Source organism: Argentina silus, assembly GCF_951799395.1.
Source record: "Argentina silus genome assembly, chromosome: 3".
NCBI classification, from domain to species: domain Eukaryota; kingdom Metazoa; phylum Chordata; class Actinopteri; order Argentiniformes; family Argentinidae; genus Argentina; species Argentina silus.
This window is the reverse complement of record NC_139657.1, coordinates 7,484,857-7,502,073: the sequence shown is the minus strand read 5'-3', so window position 1 is coordinate 7,502,073 and position 17,217 is coordinate 7,484,857. Positions and strand designations below refer to the sequence as shown.

The 17,217-nt window shown below is 43.8% G+C and overlaps 1 protein-coding gene across 1 annotated transcript; it reads left to right on the top strand.

Annotated features, from left to right (window-relative positions):
- Positions 1–437: 437 nt before the first annotated feature.
- Positions 438–17,136, top strand: bbox1 (butyrobetaine (gamma), 2-oxoglutarate dioxygenase (gamma-butyrobetaine hydroxylase) 1; the record flags this gene model as incomplete). The annotated part of the gene is made up of 7 exons (XM_083665703.1): positions 438–815; positions 1,234–1,348; positions 10,284–10,482; positions 11,979–12,084; positions 12,278–12,474; positions 13,846–14,012; positions 14,804–17,136. 7 exons carry the CDS (start codon positions 438–440, stop codon positions 14,962–14,964), a joined length of 1,323 nt encoding a protein of 440 aa, XP_083521829.1. The 3' UTR covers positions 14,965–17,136.
- Between the last annotated feature and the right edge of the window lie 81 nt (positions 17,137–17,217).

Below are 17,217 nucleotides of genomic sequence, written 5' to 3'. Positions count from 1 at the left end.
GGGTTAGTTGGTTGAGTGGTTGAGATTGGTAGAGTTGGTTGGTTAAGTGGTTGAGAGTGGTTTCAGTGTGGTAGAACCTGTAGCCAAGAGAGTGCATTGTTGTGTAATCATTCTAAGAATGTGTTCTGCAGGTCTCTTGTTGTTTTTATTCAAGAATTCTGAAAGATCCATAGCAGTTGCAGTAACAATGGGGCTCTGAGAATGTTTACGAAATCAACATTTCATCATGTTAAAAGATAGGAGTTTTTGAGTTATAAAAAGGACTAGTTAAAAAAGTTGGAATGGTGTGAATAGCTTAAAAGCTCTAGGATGAGTAGCATGCCAAAGAATCGGAATAATTGGCACCCCTGCTTTAAACCCTTACGAAAATGTTTGCCTTCTTATTGCTTTCCAGCTGACCTGCCAGACTTATCTCACTCTGAGGTGCCTATACAAGGATGTGGATGACCGGACTAGCACGATGTGCCCTGGCAGCCTCTGTTCGGGCCCTGAGGGCAGGCGGTAGGCCCAGGTCTCCAACTGCTGCTGCTCTTTTTTGCCCGACCTCAAGGCAGCTCCGTGGGCAACAGACGCTAGTGGTTGCCCCCATCCCTGCAGCCCAAGGGGTGAGGCAGGCCAGGGCCCTGGAGCAGGAGAGGCTGGTGGAGGTGGAATGGGAGGACGGAGGCAACAGCCTGTACCCATTCACCTGGCTGAGGGACAACTGCCAGTGTCCCCTGTGTACGCTGCAGTCCGCACAGGCCCGCAGCCTGCAGCTCTCCCAGCTCGACATCCACACAGGGGTGGACAGAGTCCAGCTCACAGACAACAACAAGGTAGGCCTCCGTTTCGAATGAATGAGTGAGAGTGACTAGTTCAGAGCCTATAGTGTGCAGCAAGTTTAAAAAAAGGCTTTGTTTCAACGGGCCCTTAGACGAGATGTATTCGTTTTCAATCATTATGGGTCGCGTTTACGTTGTGTCCTGGCTTATTAGCTAATTTACATGCCACAACAAGTTGTCATTTTTAGCCAGCTAACATTCTGCCACCTTTCTACCGGCAGAAGGAACCGAAGTATACAGTGGTACCACATGTGTATGTACATAGCTTGTGAGTCTGATGATGAATGTCTTCTTTTTGTTAAGCATCTTAGGGTCCTTGAAAACCGCTATGTCAATTCAATGTATTATCATTTATGATTACGACCCATGTACAGTATGTCATCATTGACCAACCTCACCTGCTCTTCCACAGGTGTCCATAGTGTGGCCTGACCAGCACACCAGTGAGTATGACCCAGAGTGGCTGAAGAAAAGGTGCTTCTCTCCTGCAGCCAGACAAGCCCTGCAAGAGGAGCTCTTCCTCAATGGTAAGCCTTGTATGCATGTGATCATATCATTATCATCATCGTTTTTTCTCATAGATCAGGAATTCCGGATTCTCTCTCTCTCTCTCTCTCTCTCTCTCTCTCTCTCTCTCTCTCTCTCTCTCTCTCCCTCCCTCTCTCTCTCTCTCTCTCTCTCTCTCTCTCTCTCTCTCTCTCTCTCTCTCTCCCCTCTCCCGCTCTCTCATCATGCTGTCAGTTGTATGGCCAGTGTAGCAGTAGCTGATTGAAGCGGAGCTTTCTAGAACCCCACGAGATATGTGGACGCTTTCTTTTCCAAAGAGTTTATTAAAGGTCCAGTATGTAACATTCAAGCTATCTAAAATCTTTCTAATGGTTGTAATGACTATGTTTAATCTGCAGCGATCGGGGAATGAGATCCCTTGAAAGAAATATTTCAGTTACGAACACTGTTTTAAATATGTAAACATGTTGTTACTGCCAGGGGTGTTATATCATTATTAGGGAGGATGTTGAACTTCCAACTGAATTTCGCCGCAGTAGCCAGAGGTGGCAGATTTCCAACAAACGTACGCTACACCCTGCTCCTTTAAGCCTTCATATGTACTGTACAGCAGCCAAGCAACCTCTTTTCCAAATGATAAAGAGGTCGTTTTTTCAGATGCTTTTTGTCTCTGGTGGCTTTGGGTGATCTTTCATATAGTTGTATACTTTGGTAAGTAGGCAGTTTTGAATAAGACAACAGACATGGAATGTGCAATTCCACATGAAAATACTATACAGTGTTACATAGCTCAAATTATGTTTAGAATTTTAAAATGTAACCTTGTGTGTGGCCTTGTTAATCATGTTACAGTGTAAGCCTGCTCACTATAGTCTAAGTGAATCAAATCACATTTACAACATCTCAATGTCCTAATCAATACAACACATCGACACATTAACAGATTAAGCTGCTGTGGTCAAAAGTAGCTGCATTTCAATGGAGGAGAAACTCTAGATGGTTTACGTCCACACGTGGTCCTGAAGGACCCAAAGGGTTGAGCGGCTCCTGCTTTAGTCTCCACTATAGAGTGATTAAGGGTTGTGGGTGTGGGTGTGGGTGTGGTTGTGTGTGGATAGTAACCCCCCCCTACTCCTTTAGCAAGAGTGTAAGAGGTTCCCCACCACACACACACACACAAACATACAAACACACACTTTTAAGTGCTGGGTTTCTGTTCTCCAACTACTGCCAACTCAGCACCAGGAGCGCTCCTAGCAGACAGAGCTTAGCTCATTTTGAGTCTGTCTCTGTTCTCCACACACACACACACACACACACACACACACACACACACACACACACACACACACACACACACACACACAGTCTCTGGGTTTAATTATATCCTCCTGAGGGCCGTCCTGAAATTCCTCCCGCCGAAAAACCCTGGAAAGGTTTACATTTTCAGATGGTGAATAATGTTAGCTCCTGGAGGTTTCTGGAGGAGCGCTCTCTCTCTATCTCAGAGGGGCCTAGGTTGGAATGTCGATGTTTTGTTTCTTCGAGGAAGAGCAGTAGGTTTTATAGGCTAGCAGTGGTCTGTTAAAGTGTTCCGGATTGTGAAAGTGTAGCACACGCGGAACACAGGAATGACGATGACAATATGAGATGTGGGCCACACTTTTTCCCAGGTGTCATGCAGCATAAAGATTGTGGGCTGTGGCTTGATTCAGTTTAAATATGAAGTCCTGTCAACAGCGTGGTAAGCTTTTTTAATACAGGTATGAAGAGATTCTCGCTCTCTTACTAGCTTGGCCAATATGGTGTAGCTAGTAGCTTGTTCATACTGTATGTTGGTGCAGTGTATGAGTGTGCAGCCTGTTGATCTTTAGAGTATATTGCTCTCACACATGTAGACAAGACTACATTGCAGAGGTATGCGTGGTCCTTATGTGAAATAGCTTAATAACTGCGACAGGAGACCTTCAACAGAGCTGAAGTCTGTCTGTACAGTCTCTTACCTAGCTTGCCAGAAAGAATACTAATTTAAAAAAAGAACAGCTCAGAGTCACTGTTTTTTAGGCCAAACTCTAAAACTCTTTCTGAACCAATAACCCCTGTGTTGAGACAGGTCAGGAACTGCGACTCAGTGAGACCCTGTTCTGGCAACAGACAGAGTGGGATTTGACTTATCAGGGCCATTTTTTTTAGTCTGGTCTTTTGTTTTACCCATTGGTCTGTCTTGCATTTTTTTTCTTTAGATTCTTGCAAATGGGTTTCCATGTCTGTCAGACAGACAGACTGTGACTGATCCCACATCAGGTTATAATCGAGCGTGGCTAATAATCGGATCTAATCACAACAGTAGTAATTATCTACTAATGCTCTTTAGCTCACCTAGGAGAGGGAGCTGTCATTCAACGACCCAAGGATTACCCTCAATGGGTGACATGGTGTTTTCTTGCTGGCTGGCCTGGTGCACTTTGAACCTCATGAGGGGGTCGAGTGACGAGGCCAGGTTAGCGTTACAGTGACGCCAGTCATTTATCACACATCTTCATCTGGACTTTATCTCTCCCGCCAGTAAACGTGTCAGCCCACGGTTCGCTTTGTCAACCCTCGACCCCACTGCCCCTCAGAACCCATATTATGTGTCTTTGTGATGTGGAAAGTTAGGATGCCTGAAATTCATATTTTGTTTGATGGTCATATGGCATATTTATCGCCTCTGTAAAACTAGATTTCAAATTCTGTAAACTGTCAGACTTTTGGGGTATTTCACCACCAATGTCGTATGTGAAAAGCTATTAAAAAAAATCCCAATACCTTATGTGGAAAGCTATACATAGATTAATAGATTATAGATTATAGCCAAAAAGAGTGCGTGGAAATTCCTGTGGGCCACCGTCCGCGGTGCTGCAGCGCTACTCAAATATCCGGGAAGCTCCTGGAGGCTCCGCACAGCCTGAACACATTTGAGATTATTTAAAAGTCATGGATTGACGCTTTTACAGTACAATATTAAGCACACATAGAGTGATAGTAAGCTGCCATGTTGACATGCTATTATTAATATTATGTAGGCTATAATATACTGTGCCTTCGGGAAGTATTCAGACCCCTTCACTTTTTCCATATTTTGATGTGTTATAGACTCAATTTAAAATGGATTAAATTAAAAGAATTTGCCATCAATCCACACACAATACCTCAGAATGACAAAGCGAAAACACGTTTTTAAATATAATGTTAAAATAAAAACTCTGTTATGTCCCAGGCTGCCAAAATAGGAACTGAATGGTCACATTTGAAAATATAGTATGTGGGATACAGACTTGGATCATTACAGTAGTTCTAGAAAACCAGCCCAAGCGCAACTTACTAGTGCCATCTAGCAACCGAGGTCAGTGTGTACACAAGGTCAGTTTTAGCTTAAATTTACTGCAACCCTTTACATAGGCACGAATGAAGCGCGCACAATTGCTGCGTCGTCACACGCAATATACTGTATTTGGCTCCATCTGTAGCTTGATCTCTGCTGTCTTTCTGGCATTCGGCTATCTCTAGGCCTGACCCTGATTACTGACTTTGTGATTCAGGAAAAAGCTTTTTATTGTTCTTTCTTTCCAATGCAGTACAGATGTCGGATCAGCTCCCACCACATCAGCCTAAGCCTTCCCCATTATGAGATCAGAGATCACTGACCCTGAGGTAGTTAGGATCATGGTGGGTTTTGAAACTTCCTTGTCTTTGTATACCACACACCTTTACTTTGGTACGTGGTCTGGCACTACTGGATAAACGTGTGTATGGAAATGACTTGGATATAGACAGGCAGTCACTTCAGGACAGACTGCAATTCAATCAGTATTCAGTCATTTCGCTGTCTAAGATACCTTCATCTCAACCAGTAAACCGTCTGATTTTGATTGTTATGATAATCTGCCTGACTAATTATGAATTGGTTGGTCCATGTCAAAACTAATCGGACAAGCAACAGCTGATTTGTCTATCCTCTGTCTCACTGTAACAGCTGATTCGTCTATCCTCTGTCTTACTGTAAGCCTGTCATCTGGTCTGAATTAAGCCCCCTTCCTCTCCCCTCTGGACCTACGTGTTCTAGTGGAGGTACGTGTTCTCATCACTCCTGGAAACATAGCTGTGGTGGTGCATCAATGGAAAAACAAGCATCTCCCCAAACCTCACTTCCGTCTGCGTACACACCGTCTGTTGCCTATCAACAACATCAATATCCCCTGCCACACATGCACATGCACACACACACACACACACACACACACACACACACACACACACACACACACACACACACACACACACACACACACACACACACACACACACACACCAGGGAAGGCTGGTGGAGGAAGAAATTAGAGGATGGGCTCATTGTAATACATGGAATGGAATGAGCAATGATATAGGAATGGTACCAAACACACACACATATTCCATTCTATGCATTACAATGAGCTAGTCCTCAGATTTCTACCTCCACCACCCTCCCCTGACACACACACACACACACACACACACACACACACACACACACACACACACACACACACACACACACACCACACACACACACACACACACACACATACACACACACACACACACACACACACACACACACACACACACACACACACACATCCCTACCTACCTACCTACCTACCTACCTACCTACCTACCTACCTACCTCATGAGAGAACACTTTTTACTGTGTCATTAAAGCTGAGAATGCAGTGGTTCAGGTTGCTCCACCACATGGAGAAAGGTACATTTGTTGTATCTGATGGAGTGGGTTAGGGTTAGAAGGGCTGGTTGTGCCATGCTGGTCTGTTAAACACAGGGCCTTTGTAAACTGAAGCACAGTGCATGTTTGTGTGTGTATGTTACTGCTCACATGGATAGACACAATTCGAAATTCATTTTCTCTCTAGCTCTCTCTAGCCTCTTTGGCTTTGGAAAGTATTACCTGGATATCACGTTCCATACCAGGATTACCGTGATAATCATGAAGATGCAGCAATGTTTTAAGCTTGTCTTGACCTGACCAGGGAAGCAATCCTGCAGAGAGATTTTGAAGTCGGCTATACAGTGTGGCCAGCTGGTGCCAAAAAGCATGTTTCCCCATTGAAAAACGTTGTACTCCATCTGGCAAAATAAGACTGTTTTGGACTGCTTCTATTGTTTCCTAGTATTATATGTAGTCTTCTCCCTGCGACCGATTTTTTTTCATAGCCCACAAGCCACGTAAGAAGCATATCATTATTATTATAATAATTTTATTTTAGAATTGAAGGCACGCCACAAGCATGCACTTCACAAGCATACACGCACGTCCATGGCACGTGTCAGTGAAAAAGTAAACCCAATGCAGGTCAGAAAAACACTGAAATGCACCACTATTTTAGTAACTGGCTATGCCTGCATTGGTGTCACCAATAGGATTTTGTTATGAACGCTATGGCGGCACCCATTACAGGCATTTCCTGGCTTCACTGTGACAATCCCATCTCTCATAGGAAATCCATTGGGCGATTATGGTTAGCTGTATCTAGTTATTATCGCAATGGGTACACTGCCATCAACATTCTCCCTGCCCCTTTGTAATGAAAGCTTTTACAGTTACCATTATCAAGGATTTCAACTGACAATGTCACCCATGCCTCCAGATGGACCGGAGGGCGTTGAGAGAACTGATCTACAAAGATGAACCTGTAAGGGAGTTAATCTACCGGATTAAACGTCAGTGAAGAAACATAACTGCTCAAACTTAGCTCTTTTGGAGTACTCAGCGACTCAAACAGAGCTTTGAAAGAGCTCATAGCTTCCGAGCAAAGCAGAAGAGTTCCCAGCTTAAACAGAGCTCTGTGAGAGAGAGCCAGACTGCCATCAGTTGCCTGCCAGCCACAGGAGCCGCGGCTTCAGGTTTCCTCGTCTGGAAAAGCCACAGCAGCAGACCAAGACCAGGGGAAGCAGAGCAGAGGGATTACACACACACAGACACACAGACACACAGACACAGACACACACAGACACACACACACACACACACACACACACACACACACACACACACACACACACACACACACACACACACACACACACACACACACCAGGAAAACAAATACACTATGGCACATATTAAATCTACAGTATGCTCACATTAAATCTCATGCATTCTTTTGCATAGGTAGGAGCAGAGACACAGACTTATGGTAACACACACACACACACACACACACACACACACACACACACACACACACACACACACACATTGTATCTCAGTTAACCCCAGCTGGAAACTATGCAGGAGTGAGACTAATCTCTGATTGGCGCTGTGGCAACATGGGACGTTCCAAGAAATCAAGAGCAGCGAATTTGCGTTTGGTGAGAAAGAGAGTGTCAAGCATTACACGCCAATAAGAGCAGAACGTTCTGGGTCCTGCACCGTTTGAACTCCCCCAGCCTGGGCCCGCTGCCCAGCCCCTCTCTTACCCCAGCCTCTGAAGAGCCTGGCCGGGTATAGACCTCTCAGCTATACTCACTCAACTTACTGTACTCACTCCTTTTTCTTTCTTTTCTCTCTCTCTCTCTCTCTCTCTCTCTCTCTCTCTCTCTCTCTCTCTCTCTCTCTCTCTCTCTCTCTCTACTTCTCTTGATCATCCTGGCTACAGGGTGAAAGTCACTGTCCTAAGGATTGGCCTTCTCTCTCTCTCTCTTTCTGCTTTCTTTCCCTCTCTCCCTGCTCTCTCTCTCCCCGTTCTCTCTCCGTCACTCTATCTCAATTAATCAATCAATGCCCTACTAGAGAACTTCATTCACTCATGACTTTCAGCTTTACTTTTCCACCTCACTCACTTACATATTGACTAGGGCAGCAATGGTTCGCACACGTTGGTGACCCTTTAAATTTGGTCGAGTTGCTGAATGAAAGGAAAGGGTGAAAAACAGAGCACCTTGTGGCCCTCAAGGATTGGATTTCTATATCTGTTACACTTGGGCCAAGACATAATGGTTAAGATAATCTTCAATCACATGGCAAGGGCAGAATATGCCTTGAGCAATAAACTGCTCTGGTCCTTTTTGCTTTACAATACATGGTCCTCAGGGATGGTAGCCGAACATGGCAAGTTCACCTGATGAGGAAAAGATCAGATTCCATTTACAGGGGAAGCTCAGCCAAAAACTCATCATTCGATACTTTGCACTTAACCTCCAGTGTTATGGCTTTTCTGTCATGTGTGACATCTAAAACCCCAGGGCTGTATCCTGACAGGGCTGTATCCTGACAAAAACGCGAAGCAACTCTAGCCAATAGCTGTCTTTCCCTCTCTGTGTGTGGACACACACCGGCTGTTCTGATTTTATGGCAGTAATTGTAACATTGGAACACAACCTTTACCCTAGTTCCTCATTCTTAGCCTCTCTTGTCTTGAGTGACATTAAAGGCCAGCCAGACTTTACAGCATCTTATTGTTTCTCCAAGTGGTTCCCAACCCTCCTAAAATGGTTTTAACAAGGGATTGGTGTACTTGATCTTTTGACCTATCCTGACAGAGAGTTACCTTGGGGGGAAGGATTTGAAACCCTGCAGTGGGTGAAGTCATGGGTATCAGAGTGTGTCAGTCTGTCTCCATGACTCATGTTGCAGCTGACGAGGCTCTGTGTCATTCCCTAGAGTGATACTCCAGCCACAGCATCCTTCTGTATCAGACTATATACTCACTGTATTTCATTCACACACTCACTACTATTCACTTACAACAGCTAGTGTCACTTAAATAGTTTCATTCTATGGAGTTACATGATATCTGTGCATTCATGTGTTATAGTAAGTTAAACCAGTTGAGCTCACATCTGACTTGAATCCAGTTAATGATGATGAATTGCCACTGGGGAGGTTCAGGCTCTGTACTTTTGCCCCCTGGGTTGTTATTGAATTATTAATTCATGCAAGCTTTGTTGTCTGCTGCCTTGTGGTGACGTATCCCTTTTGGACAACTCTTCCATGGAGGTGAGAGCAGACACTGAAGGCCACAAACATGAAGACAGCTCCACAGTGTTCATAGCCAGTGAAACACCCCCATGGCTCCCCCACCCCGCCTCATCCCACAGCTCAAATGTGCTCAGCAGCTGTGTCTGCAGGAGCCACTGGAGAGCCTCTATGGAAACAGGGCCTGAGCCAGCTGGGTGTGCAGAGGTGGGAGGGTTTTTCCACTGGTGTCAGTCGAGAAATGCAGACTCTTCCCATCCACACACACAGTCTCACACACTCCTCGATGAGTGTTCCGACCATGGCGTGCTGGCTGGCCTCCCCACCTCTGAAATGTTCCATAGACACAGAATCACATTATGTACAGATAGTAGAGGGACTGTGTGTCTCGTGTACTTCCAAACATTTCCGGTTTTTTTTTCTGTTTTGTGAGGCGTTTTTCCATCCCAGTAAAGTTCATTGTCCATTGACAGGCTGTGATGGCCTATTCTTGTGTATCCACCTGCATTATGACAACCTGAGATGTTACTAGATGATATACTAGAGCCAATTGGAGGACATTCTGTTCTGCAAAAGCCCATACTGATCTGGAGTCAGCTTCTGTGCATTGTCCCGTTGTTGAAAGACAATTATTCGGATAGCCTGTACTATTCTTTCCTATAGCAAATGTTATTGTACATGTCAGTTAAAAGTGGAATGGACAAAAACCTCAATAAGAACGTGTCATCAATAGTATGTGCTCCATGACAAACATGAGCTCCATGACATACCCTTTCATCTTAAACTAGCATGTCACATTTATATCTGCATCAGTGGCAGGCCAGGATCAATTACTTTCAAACTTTGCCAAAAAGTGTTGACTCCAAACTAAATCAAGTGCACCCAAAATACTTTTAAGTCGTTAACCCAGACCTCGGTTCTCCTGTGCTCTGTCTCAGAACGTGTTTACTGGGACTCTGAACTGCGGATCCCCACGGCCAGTTACGAGGAGGTCCTCCATGACGACAAGGCAGCTCTGGCCTGGCTGCTGGCTCTCAGGCGCGTGGGCATTGTCTACCTGAAGGGGGCGCCGGTGGAGCAAGGCCAGGTGGCCAGACTGAGCGAAAGGATCGGCTACCTGAGACTCACTTTCTACGGGTAAGAAACTATGCATGGTCTCTGCCTATTGAAGTACTTCAGTCTGAGCCAAGCCACTGTTATATCATTTTATATATAAATCTAAAAGTGTTGCATTTTCCACAGCTCATATATCCAGCAGAGCGGACTCACAAGGGTGCTATTGTAAAACCTGCCCACCATGTTAGATTTACTACCATTTTCTGAAAATCAAAAGGGGCCCAAAATATCACAATAAACCAACACTCCTTTCTACTCCACTGAGCATAAAGCATACAACATCCAAATCCTGGTAATTGTAATTGTATTTATGGTTTGGTGACGCTTCATGGACATACAAGCTTAGTGTCCCTGGACTCCACTCCCCCACCAAGATTTGGACGTTGTTCTGAATTAGCTCAGTGCTGATTGCACAAGGACAGAGACTGGGAAACCTTTCCAAAACCATTACCTGCACTCAATCAGAGCTGAGGTTGAAATAAAAAGCATCTTGCTGCCAGAGGATGACCTCATGTTGATGAAAGCAAACGTCTGGCAACCGAAGCAAAATGCCTGTCAATGAAAAACTTGAGTATTTATGTCTTCAACATTGGAGTCTTGAATAGCAACTCACAACAAAATAACAGGGCGTATACTTACTACAGCAGAGGCACAATGGGATGAAATCCATTGCATAGGCGAGACCAAGTGTAATTAACACACTATATCAACAGCCTCTAATTAACTAACAAATCCTGGAATTATAGTTACAGCTCTTCCCTGATTTCCCCTGTGTCACGGTTTATAGTCTCCTTATCTCGTATCCTACCAATCAGGTAGCTATCTACAGGGATATAAGACCTGGCCCGCGGTGTAGTGCAGTCATAGATACTATAAAACTGGAGTCCCATCTCTGCACAGTAAGGTACACCAGCTGGCTGGCTGAACTATGCTAGTTTTAGTCCTTATTACCAAACCTAATAAATACTGTACCCTCAACTTCAAAATTCCTTTGCTAGTCATACAATCATGTAACTAAGAAATTCGCTGGAAAGAAACGTATGAATTTGTTGTTTTGTTGAATAGTCATGACTGGTGTGAGGCTGAAAAGTTTACATTGGTGACGTTTTAACAGCGGTAGCCATGAGCGTACATGCGTGAATAGCAGCTACTATTGAAGAAGCCGATTCTGGGTATCTCTGATTTCAAAAATCTCTGGTGTAGTGTTGCATGTGGAAATAAAAATCAAATAAACGTAAACTGTCACGAGACCCCACCCACTAGGGACTCACTACCTCTGCAGGGGAGAAGCGGCCGGACTGTAGCCGCCCCTCCATGGGGTGGAGCCAGCTCAGGTAGCCTTAGTAGGCCAGGCCATGGCGGTCTGTTCTTCGTTCAGTGTTGTTGTTAGTTTTCCCTTTTTATTTGGTTTATTTAAAAAGACATTGACGCAGGGACCATTTCATTGTTTCATTGGGAATTTGGTAAACGGGTTGTTTGATTTTTAACTGTTTACTAAATAATTTCTCTCCCTCCAGGCACACATGGCAGGTCAAGGACAAACCTGACGCTAACAATGTGGCCTACACCTCTGGCAAACTCAGTCTCCATTCAGATTACCCAGCACTGCACAACCCACCTGGAGTGAGTACACATACGCACACACACACACACACGCACACGCACACGCACACGCACACGCACACGCACACACACACACACACACACACACACACACACACACACACACACACACACCGGACCATCCTTAATGGTGCAAGTCTTGTACAGTAAGATAGTAAGATACAAGTTTCCTGTATGGTACGGCTGTTTGCAGGTGCAGTTTCTGCACTGCCTGAGCCAGGCTCGTGAGGGAGGAGAGAGTGAGGTGGTGGATGGCTTCCACATGGCGGAACGGTTGCGGAAAGATAACCCTGAGGCTTTCAGGACCCTCACCTCCCTGCGAGTGGACTTCACTGACACAGGGGCAGACTACTGTGACTTCATGGTTCAGTCCAAGAACCACATAATTGAGTGAGTAAGCCCCCCCACCCGCATCTCCTTGACAACTACAACATGATAATGACCTGTTCAAACATGAAAGGGCTCTTGGTCACATGTTGATGTGACTTTGTATAATACTTCAGTCTAAGAACTGCATCCCAGTGTAACAGTTGTCCCAGTGTAACAATTGATGATGGACACACAGGACTTGCTTTCTCTTGGGTTTTTATTCCGGAGCTGGGAAGACACAACAACAACAGTTTGTCTTCATAGTAGAGCAATACAAATACTCATTCTCAAATATAAAAATGATATAATCATGTGATCGTAATGTTTGGATACAATACTTGTTATGCATTCCACAATAATAATAGTGGCATTTTTTAAATGTTTGCACATTAACCAACATTTTGTAAATACCAACTTGGAATGTGAAACATTCTAAATAAACAACGCCTGTCCTCAGATAGAGGGCGGGCCTTCTACATTCTAGGGCAAAGCCTAATTTAGTACAACACTAAATTAACAGAACGTGACATACCTGGGAAGACACAACAACAACAACAACAACAACAACAACAACAACAACAACAGTCTATCTTCATAGCAGAGCCATGGGCAATCACGTGCCAATAGATCTGAGTAACATGTAAATAAAAAAAATAAAGTAACACCGACATTGGCATACTGACATGAAACTCATATCACTTACTGTAATCGAGCTAGGTACTGTAGTTAGCTGGCTAGGTACAGTAGTTAGCTGGCTAGGTACTGTAGTTAGCTGGCTAGGTACAGTAGTTAGCTGGCTAGCTGGCATAATATTGTGATACAATTCTGCATGGTCATAAAGTTGCTTTTATCTGACAGGACTCTGTATTAAACATCACGCAACTTGCTAACATAGATAGACACTTAACTTAAAACAACTGATTTATTATAATATTGAATTACTCAGGGTAGCACTGCAACATGTACATACCTCCAGCATAGGATATACATTATTTGGCTGGAGTAGGTAGTGACCATAAATATTGGCAATAAGCCCAGTTGCACTTTCTCACCAGTAGAGGTCACATTTAACTTTAGGATTACATCTATAACTAATTTTGGTGAAAATCATATAATATAGCATTAGTACATTTCTAACCCTGTTACACTAGACAGTAGCACAGGAGTGATTTGGAACCTTTGCATATGAATTTAGAAAATTGTAGGACATCGCCATCTGCTGCCCAGAATGGGAACAAGAAAGGATCTTTCAGTCTTCACTGTTATAAGTCGACCATGCTTCATGGGTTTTGCTGAACATTTAGGTCTGGTTCCTAGATGTTCCAATTCTGGGGACTAAATCGTACTTTCAATGGAGTGGCCTTTTATGTGTTCCTCTCCCTCTCTGAGCAGTGTGGACAGTGAGGATCGTGTGGTGAGGATCAACTACAACAATGCCACCAGAGACTCAGTGCTGGACCTCCGCCTGCATCAGGTCCAGCCCTTCTACAGTGCCCTCAAAGCCTACGTCCAGCTCATGACCCGGCCCGAGAACGTGGTCACCTACAAGATGGAGCCTGGTCAGTGTGCACTAAATAGACAAAATAAGCTCAACTGTACTCAAAACTGCTCTGGATCTGGTCAGCAAAATAAATAGAATGTCAAATGTAATGTATTATTACCCTTAGTTGTGGTGACAGGAGGAGGCCCACATATAAGTGTTCCATATCTCACCAGTCAGCGTACTCATTTGTTTTCATTATGGTATACACTCACCGGCCACTTTATTAGGTACACTTTGCTAGTACTGGGTTGGACCCCCTTTTGTAGCCCATCTACTTCAAGGTTCGACATGTTGTGCGTTCAGAGATGGTCTTCTGCATACCTTGGTTGTAACGAGTGGTTATTTGAGTTACTGTTGCCTTTCTATCATCTCGAACCAGTCTGGCCAGTCTCCTCTGACCTCAGGCATAAACAAGGCATTTTCTCCCAGAGAACTGCTGCTCACTGGAAATGTTCTCTTTTTCGTACCGTTCTCTGTAAACCCTAGAGATGGTTGTGTGTGAAAATCCCAGTGGATCAGCAGTTTCTGAAATACTCAGGCCAGCCCGTCTGGCACCAACAACCATGCCACGTTCAAAGTCACTTAAATCACCTTTCTTCCCCATTCTGATGCTCGGTTTGAACTTCAGCAGGTCGTCTTGACCATGTCTACATGCCTAAATGCATTTAGTTGCTGCCATGTGATTGGCTGATTAGATATTTGCGTTACCGAGCAGTTGAACAGGTGTACCTAATAAAGTGGCCGGTGAGTGTATTTGTGTAAGGTGGGAAAGGTGTACTGAGTCAGTGTATCATCCTCCTCCTTCAGGCGACTTGGTCACATTTGACAACTGGCGCCTGCTCCATGGGCGGAAGTCCTACGTTACCCACCCAGACAGAGTGAGACACCTGGAGGGGGCCTACCTGGACTGGGACGAGGTCATGTCCCGCCTGCGGATACTCCACAAGTCTGTCCACGGGGAGAGCTAGACCTGCGGACTGAGAAGAGAGAACACCCCTTCATACTGTTTGTCGAAGAGCCTCTATAGGAATTTGGAGGGGAAAAGGACAGAGGCTGTCCCCAGTCTTAAGACGAGTTGGTGGTGGGCAAAGTGCAAGAAAATGTGGAAGCAAATTTTGTGGGAAAAAGAGGGAAGAAAGAGCTAAATCATGATCTGTGACGCATGTTTGTGCCTCTTCATAATGTAAACATGAGCCACAGGGAGATGTTGGTAAACATCGTATAGCAGAGGCATGTTGTCTATGTTTGTGTTAGCGATCTCATCAAAAGATGCAGGCAGAAAATTAAGCAGGTTTCAAACTCTTGGCCAGTTGGACTGACAAGCTATAGTATTGTAAATTCATGGGGCTTTTCTTCATAGAGCTATCCAAGCTAAGGTTGAACGATCTTTTCCGTTTTTTTCTTTTATCTGTATGTATTCTTGTATGTCGGTGATCCTCTTGAAACACATTGTGTTATTCATAGTTAGCATTGAATTTTTTCGGCACATATTATTGCTCCTAGCTATATCTGGCATTACTTTCCCAAATAGCTCCATTGACTGACTAACGTCACCACCCTGTGTTTACCTGTGCTTCTGTTCTTTGAGTATTTTTAAAGACAGGAAGCAAAACTTATTGGCCTTTGAAGCCCATCTGATAGTTCTCAATGTCTTAAGGGTGTCAAAACAGGTGACAATTGTTATAACATGTTCTACCTCTGTCACTTTGTCCCCAGTAGTATGCAAGCCACCAATGCAATAGATATAGATCTCTAAATTTAAATATCTCTCAATAGATATCTCTAAAGCATTTGACTGTGGCACAAAGTGTTTACTAAACCGTACTACCTTCAGAATGTCTGCTGATAGCCATGAATACAACATGTTGTAGATGACTATTTAACTTAATGTTTATATCTTTACATGTGTAGCATAGAGAAAGCGGCAAACTGTGTGCATTTGGGTTGCATTCCAAGTTTGCTATTATTAGCCAAGGTTACCATCTTCTGGTTGTCAATGTACGGAATGAATGGTAACATCACCAAATTCATGATAATAGCCTATTTGTACCACTTAAAAGGTGCAGCATGACGTTTTGTGTTTTGCTTCCCTGTGGCCACATTGGAAATTGAAAACATAGATATGCCACGTTTTGGCTGCAAATATGTGCATATCCTTATAAACAATCAAAAGGTAAAAATGCTCAACCTTAACGCCAGTGCTCGACCTTAACACCAGCTTTGAGAATGAATGTTCAGGTATGCCTTCTGCAATACTGCAAAATTGCTGGCCAAAGATCATGCAAATGTGGTGGCAAAATAATTACGACAATGGAGGTGCGTCAGTTTGGACAACTTTTATTTTGATATTGCCAAAGCTGTACATGTTCTATAAATATTTTTCTTCCCAACACTGAAATATGTACACCCGTCTCATTTAATTTATTTCCTCTCTCTTGACAGCAGCAGGCTAGCATAATGACAGGGTAGGTTTCAAATCATCCAGTTTCATAATGTTCTCTAACTCTAGTCCAATGAACAGTACCCCATAGTCTGTTCCCATCTTAAAACTGTTTTGGAGACACTACTGTCCCTTCCTCTCAACCAATACTATTTACACCTTTGAGTGTTTTTATTCTCAAGAATGGAATGTCAAAAATAATTGCCTCATGGAAGTTTTAACAATATGTTCCTTACGCACACAAACACACACTTTCATCTCTAAAAAATAAAAGCCATCAACATAAAAACAGTCTCCCAATGATATAGCTGTATTATCCATATATTGCTGATCTGGAGAGACGGTACACTGCATGAACGCACACACGCGCACACACACGCACATACACACGCGCACACACACACGCACACACACACACAAAGTGTGGAACTTACAGCAGGGTAGCAATGGGACCAGATTTGACTCATCTCCTATTACAATACAGACAACATTAACATTTCACTCTTCTCCCCAATGAACAAAACCACTACAGCAGGGCTCGACAGCAGTAGGTTTACACCTCAAGAACACAGAATCTCCAAATACAGTCATTTCGCAGTTAACAACATGTCATCCGTTTTACTTCACTTACTATGTAAGACAATGAAGTCCTTTGTTACATTCTTCACTCTACGAAAGCCAGAATAGCAAGATTTTTTTTTTGATTTTTTTTTTTTTTATCAGAACAATGATCTCACCGGCACTGGCTAACTACGTAAAGTATTGCACATCTAGTGAATAA